The 15,328-nt window shown below is 55.3% G+C and overlaps 1 protein-coding gene across 3 annotated transcripts; it reads right to left on the bottom strand.

The window, feature by feature from the left end:
• Positions 1–175: 175 nt before the first annotated feature.
• Positions 176–9,683, bottom strand: CLK3 (CDC like kinase 3). 3 transcript variants are annotated; one of them, XM_032700416.1, is made up of 13 exons: positions 9,563–9,683; positions 9,139–9,287; positions 6,447–6,654; positions 4,326–4,419; positions 3,986–4,052; positions 2,909–3,025; positions 2,421–2,587; positions 2,175–2,269; positions 1,719–1,848; positions 1,454–1,536; positions 1,007–1,086; positions 779–869; positions 176–556 (listed from the first exon to the last, which is right to left on the bottom strand). In XM_032700416.1, the coding sequence occupies exons 2-13, from the start codon at positions 9,285–9,287 to the stop codon at positions 371–373; spliced, it is 1,467 nt and encodes a 488-aa protein (XP_032556307.1). In that variant the 5' UTR covers positions 9,563–9,683; the 3' UTR covers positions 176–370. The 3 variants fall into 3 exon arrangements, with proteins under 3 accessions (XP_032556307.1, XP_032556306.1, XP_032556305.1); XM_032700415.1 differs by lacking the exon at positions 9,563–9,683 and having other exon boundaries at positions 9,139–9,431; XM_032700414.1 differs by lacking the exons at positions 6,447–6,654; positions 9,139–9,287; positions 9,563–9,683 and having other exon boundaries at positions 4,326–6,434.
• Positions 9,684–15,328: the final 5,645 nt, after the last annotated feature.

Genomic DNA, 15,328 nt, shown 5'->3' with positions numbered 1-15,328 from the left:
GCAGCTGTTTATTCTGCTCTGATTCTAGAACCTTCCTCCTGCAAGGGCAGAGACCAGGGCGCGTTCAGCCCACTCACCCTCAGCGAGTCCAGTTAATTTTTCACCATCTCCCTCTCCTTTGGCAGAAAAGCCAAAGCTAGAAGCAATACAACTCTACATCTGCCTACAAGGGAAGTATCAAACAATAAGAAACACTTTATTTTAACTTTACAACATATAAATAGACAAATCTGTGCTTTCCGATGGAGCTTTCCTTCCCCCTCTGCTCCGCAGGGTCCTTGTGGCAGTGCCCCAGCCCCTCTGGACTCGGGGAGAAGAGGGGGGCTGAGCTGCAGAGGCCAGACTGATCCATGCCTACAGATCCCGGCCGTCATCTGCTCAGGTCCCGGCTGGTGCCTCGCCCGCACAGCATCCTCTCCTCTGCAGAGAGGCCAGCAAAGAAGGGATGCAGGAGGGCTTCCGAGAACGTGATCCTGCGGGAAGGGTCAAATTCCAACATCCTCCTCATCAGGTCGAAGAGCTGGGCATGCTCCAGCGAGTCGTGCAGCATGTATGTCTGCAAGGGGGGTACAGAGAGGGACTCAGCCCAAGGCCCTGAGGTATGGGCTGTCTCCCATTCCAAAATACAGCATCCCTCCACTTCCCTAGTACCCATCCTGCCTCAGCCAGAACAATATCACTGCAGATGAGAGTTTGGGGCTCTGTAAAAACCAGTTACCAAGGGTAGTTCCCATTCCCAAGGCCTGGACCCCGATCCAGGGAAGGGAGCAGCACCTACCCGCAGGGGCTTGCAGTTCTCCTGGACATATCTCCCATCGGATGTGTTCTCATCCCATACCAGGTTGCCATTGTGGAAGTATTTCTGCTTCCTGCAAAGGGAGGGTGATGGTCAGAAAGGCAGGGTAACTCCCCTGGTTACACCTATCCCAGGGAGGACAGAGAATTGTTGTCCCGAGTCCTGAACCACAACCAGGGGCCTGGGCTGAGGTCAGGAAGAGGTTCTTACCGAGTTTTGTGGACCATGTGAGATGGAAGCGGCCCGAGGATTTTTTCCATCATGACAAGATGCTCACGATTCTCATGGGTCTGCAAAGGAACAGAGCAATGGTGGGTTAACTCAGAGCTTGGAGAGCTGATGACAAAAGGTCTGTCACCTATAGAAGTACAGGGGAGGAAGAGACAAGCTTCCATCAGGAATGTTACAGGTCCTATCCACATCTTCCTCTTTTGATTTTCCCTTTCTTGAGGGAATAGAAATTACCTGAACCCAGAACCCAGGGTGATCTGAACCCTGTCCCTTCCAGCAAGGCTCAAGTCCTCAAACCATCAGTTTTCCTGGGCTCGTTTTCACACTCAGCTTCTGATTTTTAGTGCCTGATCTGCATTTCCCTCCCCTTCACTTAAGTTTGAGCCCTTTTGGACATTAAGGATTCTTATGGAACAAGAAGCCTACCTGGAAGAGCGTGAAGCCACGGTAATACTCAAACAGAATGCAGCCAGTGCTCCAGACATCACATGGCTGTGCCCAGCCCAGCTCTGCAAAGAAAATCAAATTAACTGTGTGCTCTCAGCAAACCCCACCAGGTTTCTACCAGCTCCTTGTTGGAGCCACAGAGATTACACCAGGAGTTATCTATCCCAGAACTGGAGGGCTCCTCATCCTGGGACAGCTGTCCCACTCTGCCCCCCTGAGACTCCCCAAAACCCATAGTTCTCACCCAGAATCACTTCTGGGGGACGGTAGTGCCGGGTAGCCACGATGGTGGTGTGGTGCTCGTGATCAAAGGTGGCACTGCCGAAGTCTGCCACGCGGATGCTCGTGTTCCGGATGGATTTCTCCTCACAGCTCTGCAAGTAAAACAGAAGTCAGGATCAGGCTTTGAGAGGGACCCTCTGCCCCCATAACTGCACCACTCATCAGAGGGATTGTAACTGTGAAGCTCTGAGCTCTCTACATCTCGGGTCAGTGTAAGGAGAACCACTGAACACTGCACTCCAGGGACTGGAGCCACTGAGGCAGCCTTAAGGCTTTCAAAAGACAGAAAGAAGAGGCCTGACTTCCCGTTTGTTCCCACTAAAAAGGCTTTTAAGGCCTGTATGAAGCAGGGAAGATCAAATTTCTGTAGGGAGGGAAAGGCAGGCTATTCCTGATTGTTCCTTTGGACATAACTCACCTTATTCTCATTGTACAGAGTGTCAAAATCCGAGTTGACAAACAAGATGTTTTCCGGCTTGAGGTCAGTGTGAGTCAGCTGGTTGTCATGTAGAACTGCACAGGGGGAAGAGGGCAGAGAGAAAAATGTCTGTAAGAACCAGAGAGAAGCACCCACACAGCTTTGTCCATTCAAGTGCCAAGCCAGCTCCTCCTCAGATCCCTCCTAGCCCATTTTGGGGAGCAAGGCTGGCCCTGGGCGACTTACATCTTAGGGCATGGCAGAGCTGGTAGGCCATGTGCCGGATCTGAGGGAGAGGGTATGGCTGGAAGTTGTTCTCCTTCAGGAACTCAAATGTGTTCTTGCCCAGAAGCTCAAAGGCAATGCACATGTGGCCGTGGAAGTTGAACCAGTCTGACATCAGGACACACAGGCTGTGCAGGGAGAGAGAGACACGGATTACCCATCCTTCAGGGATCCACAGAACAGTCTCTCTTCCTGCCCAGTTCAGAAGTGGTTGATGAGCAAAGCTCCAAGCCAGCTGACTCAGGAGCATAGCAATCCAGAAAGTCACCTCCCCGCTTTGCTAAGCCACCTTTAGACACAGCTCCCCAATTCCAATGGGACAAAGCAACAGAGGGATGAGACCAGTTTCCCCCTCACCACAGGAGACACATCCTGAGCCCCATGTTCCTCTGGATATCTTGTGTGCAAGGACGTGGTTCTGACTAACCAGGAGTCTTTTAGGAACTTACAATTTATTCTCCTTGTCCTTCTCTTTGATTTTTTTCAGGACGTTGATTTCGAGCCTGGCTGCTTCTCGGTATTTTCCAACGTTTTTTATGATTTTCAGTGCCACCTGTGATTTGCCTCTGTAAGGGAAGAGACAGAAGGATGGAAGCAGAGTCAAAACCTGTGTCCACACATCCTCAGCCCACAGGGAGAGGACATATCCCAGTTACTCCAGCCTAGTTTTCACGTGTCACTTGTCCTAACAAAGCTCTGCCAAAGGTGCTGCTTTGGCAATAGTTAATTTGAAGTGAAAGGTTATTGCTGGGCAACACTCCAGAGAGATATTCCTGACACAGCAATCCCCCACGTCACTGTGATTCCAGCAGCCACCTCCCCTCTCCAACTGTGCCAGAGATTCCTGTGGCAGGAAAGCCAGCTGTGGCTCCTACAGCAAGCTGACTCCATGGCTCAGAGCCAGACAAAAGGTCAGAAAGAGACAAGTGTCAAATGTAATCACAGAGGAGGTTAAAAAATATAATAGAGAAGTGCCCTGGCAGATGAAAAGGTCGCTGGGCCCACCCCTCAGCTGGAGCTCACTGTGGCAGAACAGCCTTCAACAGCTGTAGCCCAGGGGGGATAGGTTGAATATTAGGAAAAGGTCCTTCCCCCAGAGGGTGGTTGGGCACTGAACAGGCTCCCCAGGGCTGTGGGCACAGCACCAAGGCTGCCAGAGCTCAAGGAGCGTTTGGACAACACTCTCAGGGACGGGGTGGGATTGCTGGGGTGTCTGTGCAGGGCCAGGAGTTGGACTTTGATGATCCCTGTGGGTCCCTTCCAACTCAGGATATTCTAGGATGCTATTCTATGAACTTGTGCCACTGAACAAACCCGCCCTGCTTCCCTTAAGACATGAGCCTGCATATTCAGGGGGCTAAGGTGTGAGCCCTTCCACTTGCTCTAAGAAACAATTTCTCCTGTAGCAACACATGGCAGGTGACAAGTTTGATGCCATGGAGCCCAGGTGAAACTGCCATGCTCGTGACCAGCTGGGCTTGATTCACAAGGGACAGATGAGTTACCAGGGAGGGAAAGGCGCCCACCTGGCATGGTCCACACACTCCACCACTTTGCCAAAAGTGCCTTCACCAAGGCTGCCGACAATTTCATCTAGGAGAGAAAACAGGAGCGGGTGTGAACCTCGGGGGCTTGGAGAGAGCTGAGCTCCTGCAATTTCACAGCAGTAAAACCTCAAAGCAAACAAACAAAAAAAAAAAAGTCTCTCTCTGCTACACTCTTTAAACTCAAGTGTCTATGATCTGCCTCAGGCAAGTTACTGGTCAGTAAACAAAACGCTAGAGACCCCTCCAGTACAATACGAGAGATCTGGTCTAACACGGGGATAAAAGTAGAGAGGTAAAGTTTTACGAAAGGTGGCTGTACATCGCTCTTGAAGCCAATCGCCGATCCTGCACACCAGGTGACCTTCCTTGTCATCTTCCACGCTCCTGCTGCGCTTACTGCTCTGTTGGCTTCTCTGTACACACCGCCCCCCGAGACGGCATTTTGTGTGGTCATTCAAAGGTGGAGAGACGACGGTGCGTCGGTGGTTGGATTTTCCAGATCCCAGCATTTCATAAGGCACACAGCATATATAACGATAGGGATATTGCAAGGGACACGTCAAGACACAAACTAACTTCAAAACAGAAAAGTCATCAACAGCTACAGGTATGTAAAGAAAACTCTCTTGGTTAGCTACGGCCTCTGGTGCCGCTGCCACCTCTCGGGCAGGGAAATGCCCCCCCTCTTCTGGAAAGGGAAGCAGCAGCTGGGAAGCTCCAGTGTGAAGGTGGCTTTGCGTGGCACCACCATTCCCCACAGAGGAGCAGCTCCCTCCGCAGCACTGCAGGATGCTGCCAGAGGCACAAGGAGAAGGAGGGCTGTGCCAGAAGAATGTCATTTCTCCGCTGGCAAGCGTGACGAGCGCTCAGTTTGGACAGGCTGTCCAGTAGAAGCCAGAGTAGCAGTTATCCTTCTGTGTATCCTGCTCTTTGTACCTCGGTTAATCCATCTCCAGCTCCCCAGAGCCATGTCCTGCCCTGGCTGTGAACCAGCCCTTCCCATCCTGACAGAACCAACGACCACATCGATCCTAAATCCATGTGCCCAACCTGCTGCGCACAGACCTGGTGGGGCACATCTGCCTTGGGGTGCCATTTTAAAAATGGGAGAACTTTAAGAACAGGACAGGTAAATTCGTTCCCAGGGAACACTTCAGGCAAGGTCCAAGGTCACATTCACCCCCTGCTACTGCAAGCTTCTACTGGAAAACCAGCCGAACGTTCCTGCAAGGACCCAGGGTCCGTGAATCGAGCTGCCCTAATTCTTCATCTTGTTCTAGTCAGCCTTAAAAATAGTTACAATCTCTACAGCCAAAGAAATTAATGGAAACCTTGACATTTCCATGCCTGAGCTTCTAGTGGGCTTCTCTTCTGTGCCCCTCGCTGCCCCAGCTGGTCCAAAGTAATGAGCTAAGATCAAAACTCCCCCAAAAAAATCAGCTGAAATGGAGAAGGTAGAGAGGACAGTTGGGAGAGCTCTGGGGCTTCAGAGGCCTGTGCTTGTGCCAGCCCAAACCTGCACAGCATCACCACTGTAAGCACCCCACACACTGCAGTGTTTCCATCACAGCCCTGGATCTCTCTAAAACTAAAATTAAAAAGTCAACTGGAAAGAAATAAAAAGGATGAGTTCAGGAGTTCCCAGCCATACAGATTATCCAACTGCTGGGATCAGACTTGGTCATTTAGTTGTGATACCCTTTAAAGTGAGAGGTGGGAGCATTCCTTACAGGAGAGGAGCAGTGAAGCACTTGGTCTCACACCACTTACAGGGTATTCCTGCGACCAGCCTCCCTACCCAGCTCCAAATACTCCCTGGCAATCCTTGGAAGGAATGCTACATTTCAGGGTTAAGTTTGCAAAGAAGCTGAAATCCCAGTGGAAACAGCAGAAGGGGGGACACGTGTATCCTCAGAAGGCGGGAGCCTCCGAGCACTGACAGGGGTCAGTAACAACTCCGGAGACCTGGGCTGATGGATCCCACCCAGAAGGGGATCCTGGCACAAAGCCAAACCAAGGAATGCTGCATACCAAACCCCCCCTGTGAGAAGCAGCGGCCGTAGGCAGAAGCGAAGCCCTGGCCACGGATAAAGCCGAGCAACACGGATCGCTGGGAGCAGGGCTGGCCCGCAGCCAAGGCTCGCCCTCGTCAGCCCGTCACATGGGTGCCATTGGAAGCTCTCCCTGATCCCTTCCCTGGCCGCAAAGAACACGGCTTAGCTCCCTCACGTATTAAGGCTGCAGGGGCTGGACTAGTAAAAATCAATAGCTACGAGTGCTTCCCGCTTAACACGACACAGATCTGGGACTTTACATTCCACGGAATGAAAACAAACACAGAAACGGGATTCGAGTTACTCACCCAGAGTGTTCGGAGCTGAAAGGAGGCAAGAACAGTTAAACCCTGACCATTCCTGAGCTCGTTCTGGATGCTACTCACCGAGGAGGTACTGCTACAAGACCTGCTCCTGCGTTTCCGGCAGTGGTGCTGGTATCTCTTGGGACGGTGCTGATCTCTGCCCCGGGATCGCCGCCAGTTCCGCGGGCGCGTCGAGTAATAGTCGTCCCCGAACGACGGGCTCCGCTCTTCGAACCTGTAGGCATCGCTGTCCCGCCGGCACCTCCTGTGGTAAGGCATCCTCTCATGGCTGCAGCACAAACAACAGCGCTGTTATCAGCCTGGAAAAGCACCGAAGGCCCAGTCCTGCTGGAGCTAAGTCGCAGAGTCACAGAGCATCCTGAGTTGGGAGTCACGAGGGTCGTCCAGGCCCTCCTGGGCCAGTCCAGGGCCAGTCCCACTCCTGGCCCTGCACAGGACACCCCAAGAGTCCCACCCCGACCCTGAGAGCGTTGTCCAAATGCTCCTCGAGGTCTGTCAGGCTTGGTGCTGTGACCATTGCCCTGGGGCGCCTGTTCCAAGTGCCCAACCACCCTCTGGAGGAAGAGCCTTTGCCTCCTATCCAAGCTCACTCCCCCAGCACAGCTCCCTGCCGTTCCCTCAGATCCTCTCACTTGGTCACCAGAGAGAAGATGTCCTCCTGCTCCCACTCCCTGTGGCAGGAACTTCAAACCCTCTGCTGTGCCTCAAATACTGACCCCTATGGAGGCATGTGAGAGAAAACAGTGTGGCATTCCCACATTTCAAGGAGCTGGTGGAAAACCACCATCAGAGAGCTCTATCTGAGCTGCCTACCTTGTTGTGGACTCCCACCCTTCAAGTGTTCAAGGTCAGGTTGGACAGAACCTGGAGCAACCTGGACTAGTGGAAGGTGTCCCTGTCCATGGCAGGAGGTGGAACTGGATGAGCTTTAAGATCCCTCCAACCCAAACCATTCTGGGATTCTATGATTCCACCTCACCTAAGCCACCTCTGCCACCACACACAAGTGTTTGTCATCATTCCTCCTCCCTCAGGAAGGTCTCTCATTAGTTCTTAAATAAATGAGAACTAAACCCAGCAGTAGGGCTCTAGTTGTCACCCCAGGGGGGGCTGGAGGTCCCAAAACACCGAGTCCTTGGTGAGCACACATACACCAGCTCCACAGATCATTAGAAAGAGCCAGAAAGAAAATTTGCTCTCCATAGTGTAGCCAAGCTCCTGCCCTGCTAGCAACAACCTCCCAGCATGTAAAGAAAACTTTTGGACAAGCTCATCTCTGCATCAGAAAGGACCTGAAGTCGTCAGACAAAGCTCACCTTTGATGTCACACACGAGGTTTTGGGTACCATGTGGGCACATCAATGATGAGAGCAGCCCTTTCTGCTTCTGCCCCCCCAGGCACAACTGCCTTCTCCACCCCAGCTGGTCTAACAAACCAGACCTCACCGTGAGTCTTGCTTCACACCTCATTGAGAAAGAGGCTGTGTTTTAGGTAGAGGATGTTGTAATTCTGAAATCAAAGTAGTGCACTGGCTTCCCAAAATAATCCTGGGCATGTGCCAGGCCAGGTCAATGCTGTCACCCAGCAGTGGCCTTGGTAACCAAGACCTTCAGCCCAGAAACAGGAATTTTCGCTATTTGCACCTCTCTGCCTTGTCAACAATCAGCTCCCCTCACTGACAGCTTAACAGGACACAGGTTTGAGTGTGGGGGTTCATCTCAGCATGGATCCAGAGTAAAATTTCAGACTCTGCCAAGGCAGCAGTGGCTCTCTGTCATTGCTAAACCACCCAAAACACAAACCATGTGGCTCTGCTCCAACACTGATCTATTCACCAATTCATCATTGGTGAAACTTCACTGTGCACTTTGGACAAACACAGGAAACAATAACAACCTGACAGACTCAGAATGAGAGGAGACCTGAGAGGCTGAGTCTGAAACTAAGGGATAAGGCTGTTTTCACCCAACAAAAGCCTATTTCCATCCAAATCTGTCCCAAATTACCCATCAGATGAAAAAATGGAAAAGTCCATTGCGTGCGCCAGCTGTGTTTCACAATCCGCTTCCCTCAAGTAAACAAAAGCCAGGCTGAGGAGAGGAATTAATGTGGGGAACATTTAAAGATGAGCTCAGCTCCAGCCTGGCTGCACCTGCCCAGTCCAACCAGTGGAACCACAGCAGCCCCAGCACCAATGGCCTACTCTGGTCACACACTGCAACATGGCTCCTGCTCTCTCCAGAACCCTCCTCTTATCAGAGGCCTTATCCCGCTTCCAGCACCCAATTGTCCCTGTGGAAACGCTGAACAAAGAGAGGATCAGAGGTAAAATCCAGAACCAAAGCAGGAGAGGTCAGTTAGTGGTTGGATCCTTTAGCCGGGATCCTTTCTGAGGTGAGGGAGGAGCGTTGTTACTTTAAATTGTTGTTTACTTTAAATCTGATTATAATCCTGCCAGAAGGAAGTGGGTTGCTGGGAGAAAGGCTTTAAGGCCTCCACAGCGTGGAAACGTCATTCCAGGGCACGCTGTTCCCTCGCTAATATTAAAGCCATATCTTTGGGAAGAACTTTAGCGCAGCAGGGAAGACGCGCATGCACACACACGCACAAACACAAGTAAACCCTTCACTTCCATCCCTGGGATTTACAGGTTTAAAGCCGACCTGTAGTCAGGAGATGAATGCCAGCTCGGCAACACCAGCGGGATCAGGACGGGGGTTTACTGGATAACCCGCCCCGAAGCGCTCCTACCTCCTGGATCGCGACCGCCGGGAGAGATCCCTGCGGGGAGGGTACCGCAGCCTGCCCTCGTATTCCCTGCTCCGGGACCGCCTCCGCTTCCACCTGTGTCCCAGGTCGCTCTCCTGCTCCGGGGACCGGAACCTCCTGCAGTGATGCATCTGCGGGGACAAGGGGATTGCAGGTCTTACACCCCTCACCCATGGGTGCGGCATGAGGCGGGCTCGGCCCGGGGGACAGCCGGCCCTGGCAGAGCCCGCCCGGGGCTCGGTGATGCCGGAGGGCGCTTTGCAGCCCAGGGTCCCGCAGGGAGCGGGGGTTACGGGGCCGTTACCCGGCTGGGCCCGCCCGGGACGGCCCATTCCCCGCCCGCCTCCCCTCGTGTCCCTGCCGTGTCCCCCGGCCCCGCTCCCCCCGCGTGTCCCCGCGGTCTCACCGCCAAACCCCGGCCGCGCTCGGCGGGTGCGGCGCGGCCCGGCCCGGCCCGGCCCGGCCCAGTTCCTGCAGCCCCGCAGCGCCGCCGCTTCCGCTTCCCGGACCGGGGTTAAACCCGCCCCGGAGGGACGGGACGGGGCGGGACCGGCCTTGAACCCGCCCCGGAGGGACGGGACGGAGCGGGACAGGCCTTGAACAGACCCGGAGGGACGGGACGGAGCGGAAGAGGCCTTGAACAATCCCCGGAGGGACGGGACGAGGGTTAAACCGGGACTGGAAGCGGTGGGATTGAGGGCGACTCTTCGCAACGCTCTGGCCCCTCATGCCCCACCATGGCCTTCCTCACTGCAGCCATCCTCACCCTCAACACGGCGTCCTTCCCGTGATCTTCCTCCCTGTAGTCTGACTCACCATGGTCTTCCCCATTGTGGTTTACCCCACTGTGGCCGTCCTCATCCTCCCCATGGCCTTCCTCTCCATCCTCATGGCCATCCTCACTACAGCTTCTGTCACCATGGCCTTCCCCATTGCAGCCATCCTCACCCTCACCATGGCTTTCCTTGCCATGACCTTCCTCACCATGGTCTTCCTCACTGTGGCCATCCTTACCGTCAGCACGGCTTTGTCCCTGTGGTCTGACTCCCTATGGTCATCAGGGCCAATATCACCTTCACCATGGCCTTCCTCTCTATGGCCATCCTCATCTTCCACACAGACTTCTTCCCCCGGGTCTTTGTCCTCACAGTCTGCCTCACCACAGCCTTCCTCACCATAGCCTACCTTCACCATGGCCATCCTCTTCCTCAGCATGGTCTTCTTCCCTGTGGTCTGCCTCACCATGACCTTCCTCATCATGGCTTATCTCACTGCAGCCCTTCCTCACCACTGGGCCATCCTCACCATGATGATCCCCACAGTGACAACCCTCACCATGGCCTTCCTTGCCATGGTGACTTCCTCATGGTCTTCATCATGGTGGCCCGTGCACTGCCTCCACCAGTGGCCTCTGCAGACAAGCTCCTTCCACCAGACGGGGCTGGGAGCTGGGATTGTCCCATGGGTCACAGCCTGGGGGTGAGGACCTGGTGGAAGAGTTTCTGTGTCCAATTAGCCCACCTGGAGAGGGGCCTCAGTCCTGATAATTCACTAATTAGCACCAGGCAGGGGTTTGCTCTCTCCCACCCCTTGAGGTGACCTCCCTTCTCACCCAGGCCACCACTCCAGAGGACATGGCGGACCATGGACACTGCTGGCCCGTGGGTAGGACAGAATTCCAATGACTCCACACATGCTATCATCCCTGACCCCTTTATTTGTTTATCAACCACTTGTTTGGGTCAGCAATTAATTAAAAATGCCAGTGGACACCTTTCTCACCAGGTGGTATCAGCACGTCCTCGTGGCTCCTCTCTCAGGTGTGTCCCAGCTCAGGGGGCTGAATGGGAAGGGTGGGCTGGTGATGGTGGCTTGGAAGGGGCAGTAGATGCAACCACTGTGGCCATGGGGCTGCTCTCCCAGCTGGGTGATCTTCCCACCCATCTCCTGCAATGGCCAAGGTTCTGTGTGTAGTCACCGAGCTGGTGATGGTGGACAGAACAGAGAAAGGCTCCTCTTCTCTCCCCGGTGTTGAAGCCACCTCAGACAGGCTCAGTCTCCTCCAGAGCCGTTCAGGAAGGGGTTGTGCCGACCACCACTGATCTCTAGTCCTGGAGCTGGAGCCCAGACTTATCCCACAGTGATGTATGGGTGAGACCTCACCTGTCCATGGCTCGGAGATCCCATCTGGCTCACTCCTGTGGGCACCTGAGTCCCGGACAAGCCCTGTCTGTGGACTGTGGGCAGGATCAGGGTCTGGGGGTGTTGGGCTGGATCTGGTGCCACTGCTCTGACTCCAGTGGTCCCTGGCTGCACATGTCCCTCCAGTGGAGCAGCCCGGTCCCAGGGGCACATGGCCCCACCTGCACACAGCCCAGCGCGGAGCCACGGGTGTGGAGGCGAGCCTGTGGCAGGAGAGGGGAAATGGGACATGGCTGGTGGCTTTCCATCATCCCAAAAAGAGTGATCCCACCCCAGCAATCTCCTGTAGGCATCAAGAAATGGCTCCTCTGAGGGCTGAGCCCCTCAGGTGCAGGAGCACAGGAGATCCAGGTCACCTTCATAGCCATGGTCACCTCCATCCACCTCACCTGCATGACAATGAACTCCAGTGCCAGCTCTTGCTGCTGGATATCCCCAGCAGGGATGTTGAAGAGGAAAGGCTTGTTCCACACAGGGTTGTAGCCACTGATGGACTTGGTCTCCTTGGTGTCAATGACACAGCCATTGAGGTAAAGGTGGATGATGATGTAGTGACCTGGAAACAGAGACAGAGCCATGGAGAGAGGGACCTGCTCTGGACACATGCCAGGGAGGGAGGCTGGAAGTTCCCCAGCTGTACCAGGGGGGCTACAGAACCTCTGTGGAACCATGGGAAGAGCACAAGACAGCTCCTGAGGTTTCACCTACCCCTCTGGGGTCAGGAGCAGGGACCTCTGAAGTCCTCAGCTCGCATCCCTGCCCACATCCCAGGCTACAGATGGGTGGGGAGAGCCAGAGATAACAACACCCAGCAGGATAGCAAGCCCACATGCTAATTTTTGACCATAAATACATATATTGTAAGCATTTTGGGGCCATATTGGGGATATCTAGATCCTAACAACTCTGCTTCCTGTGCTCATTTTCATGGAATAACAGAAGGGTTTGGGTTGGAAGAGACCTTAAAGATAATTTCATTCCAACCCTCTGCCGTGCTTGGAAAAGAGGAGTTCAAGAGGGAATAAGACAATCTGCCATGCAAAAAGAGGAGAAGTCATTGCCTGTGCCCACCTGGGCATCTCCTCACCTCCTGGTCCATGTCCCGTGTCCTACCTGGCGTGCCTGGCATGCGTGAGAGCCGGCCCAGGTCCTGTGCCTTGCGGACCAGCACCTTGATGCGGCCGGCCAGAGCCTGGTACTGGAGGAGAAGGAAGAGCTGGCCGAGGGATTTGGGTGATGAGGAGAGGACGCTGCAGCTCGTGCCGTGGGCTCTGAGGCACTGAAATGGGAGGAGAGAGCAGGAGACGCCGTGAAACCTTCTCCAGCCTCATCTTCCAACTCAGTGATGCTTGTCCCCCATCGAGGTCAAGAATGGGCAAAAATGAGTTACGAATGGGCAAAAATGAGTCAAGAAGGAGGATCTGATGCTCACCATCACTGCAAGGATGGTGCCAGCTCTGCATTTACCCCTTCCACCCCAGCACTCCCTGAATCAGAGGTGCAAAGCCCCTCGGCAGAGACACTGACATGGACTTGTACCACAATGGAGCCCACCACAGGGATAACTGGTGATGCCTCAGGAGGCTCTGCCTCTTCCCATGGAGTTTTGGGGCTGTGAGACCAAGCAGACCTCAGCCAAAACACGAGGACAACCCCCTGCTGGAGACTGCAGCCATCCTGACCTTCCTGAGCTTGGTTTTGGTGCTCGCCAGCTCCCAGGTGTAGCCGGAAGAGGCCCGGGGGTCCCAAGAGGCCTGGGCACAGGGGAACAGGACCTCCCCCACAAAAGAGTCCCTGAGGCCGCGCGACCTGGCGTAGACAGCGAAGCGCAGGGTGAAGCTGCTCAGCTCCTCTGGGCTGTATGGGCCGAACTGGCACGGCTCCAGGGGGGCAGGGCGGAGGCTCCGGCGGCGCACGGCCACGCGCTGGCACGCCGGGAGCCGCGGCACCAGGCACACCTTGACGTAGGAGCCCCGGTCGTCCTGCAGCCCCTTGGGCAGGTGGGAGACGCCGAGAATCGTCACGGTGAGAATGGCCTCGGGTGGTGAGTAGGATAAGTCGCAGTGGAGCCGGGGACGCTGCTCGGAGGGCAGTGGGGATCCTGCGACGGGGTGGACCAGTGGGCTCCCCTTGTTGTGGAGGAGTTTGGCTCCAGAGATGGTGCAGCGGCGCTGCCACGCTCCTGCCAGCTGCGGGAGGAAGGGGAGAGTGGGCAAGGATGCTCTGACACGGAGCAAACTCCCATAGGATGCTGGTGATGCCAAGGAACCCTCTTTTGCCCGAGCCCCCACCACCTCTCCTGCCATCTCCTCGTACTGTTGCTGGATGGGCACTGGCACAGTCACGGCAGGCAGAGCAGGTCCCAGCTCCATGGCTGCCCACTCCCGGCCGGGGTGGGGACTTGGGCGCCGGCGGTGCCACCAGCACATGGCACAGCCTAGGAGGATGCTGAGGCAGAGGAGGGACAGTCCTGCACTGAGGAAGATCTGCAGATGCACTGGAGAGAGAGAGGGCACCATTAGAAGAATGGATCTCACCAAAGCTCAGCCAATGTGACTCTCCATGGGTGCTGGAGCACTGGAAGGAACAACAGCTGGGAGTTCACATCCCCTGGGACTCACCTCCCCTCTTTGTAAACTGGGATTGAGCTGGAGCATCCCAAAGCCAGAAGGTGGGAGAGGAGCTGGCGGGGCCAGTACCGTGCTTGGGCAGCCTGACACCAGTCTGAGGCTAAAACAAACCCAGCCTCACCCTGGGAATGATAAGGACCATGGAAAACGTGGGAATTATCAGCCCTGCTGCCAGGCTGACGCAGTTTGGGAATGATTAGCACCACGCTTGGTGGGGGACACAAAGGGCATGAAGGGGAGCAGAGGCACCTGCAAGGGAGGATTTGGGGTGTCCAGGCTGGATTCAAAGTAGCAGTGGGCCCTGAGGTGTGAGACACCCAAGCCTGGCCCTGAAAGAGGGGAACCTCCTCCCCCAGCTGTGCCCAGAGAATTGAAATTCTGCGGGCGGTGAGCTGGGCTTTATCCCTCCCAGCAGGGATACCTGTGGGGTTTGCGGCCTCCCTGGCAGGGTGGCATCCCTGCACACTGGGCAGTTAGGGAGCAGGGAACCAAACTCCTGGACATCAGGGCTAAAGTTCCTTAGGAAACGTGTGTTTCAGAGGTGGCATCTGCGTGGTTGCGCTGGGAAAAAAACCTCCCTGTGCCCAGAGCTGGCTTCGCCTCCAGCCCTGGAGGGGGGGATTAAGGAGAGCAGGACCTGGACAAAGCTGTGCCCGTGCCTGAGCCAGGTTCCATAAAGGGATGGGGGCGTTTGAAGGAGAAAAGCAGGCATTGTCTCACCCCACTGGGCTGGATTTCACTCCCCAGGTGCCTTAATCCGCGCTGGGCTCTCCTCAGCCCTTTGTTGTTTGTTCAGGAAGCCAGGTTGTGGCTGGGATGAGCGCTGAATGGCGGCATTTAGGGAGGGATGGAGGGAAGGGGGCTGGGATGTAAACTTGCCTGAAGGATTATATTCCAGTCCAAACAACGCCTGCCGATGCCTGTGGATGTCCAGCCACAGGACAGCGAGTTGGGAGGGCTGGAGTGTGCCCACCCCGGGTGTACGGACACACACGTGGGTCTGCAGGGCTGGGGGGAACGGGAAGGTGCATCGGACCCCTTGGAGTGCCCACTCTGGGGAGCTGGGGCAGCTGAGCTGAAGGATCCTGTGCATGGACATGCTGCACCAAGCTGCAGGGCTGTCCCTGGGCTGCAGGACTATCCTGGACTGCGGTGGCCACCACAGAGTCCCCTTGTCACCTGAGCCCCGGTGTCTGAGCACCCCCGGATCCAGGGAAGATCTCTCTCCAGCCCAGCACCTTTCCCCCTCCGACCCTAAGGCTGCAGGTGGCTAAACCCCATGGCAAGAACACACCGAGGGTAGTTTTCCACCCCCCCACTGCCAGACCCCACCTTACCTG

The sequence above is a fragment of the Chiroxiphia lanceolata genome, chromosome 12 (assembly GCF_009829145.1).
Source record: "Chiroxiphia lanceolata isolate bChiLan1 chromosome 12, bChiLan1.pri, whole genome shotgun sequence".
NCBI lineage: Eukaryota > Metazoa > Chordata > Aves > Passeriformes > Pipridae > Chiroxiphia > Chiroxiphia lanceolata.
Note: the sequence above shows the minus strand (reverse complement) of the source record. Positions and strands in the feature narration are given on the sequence as shown.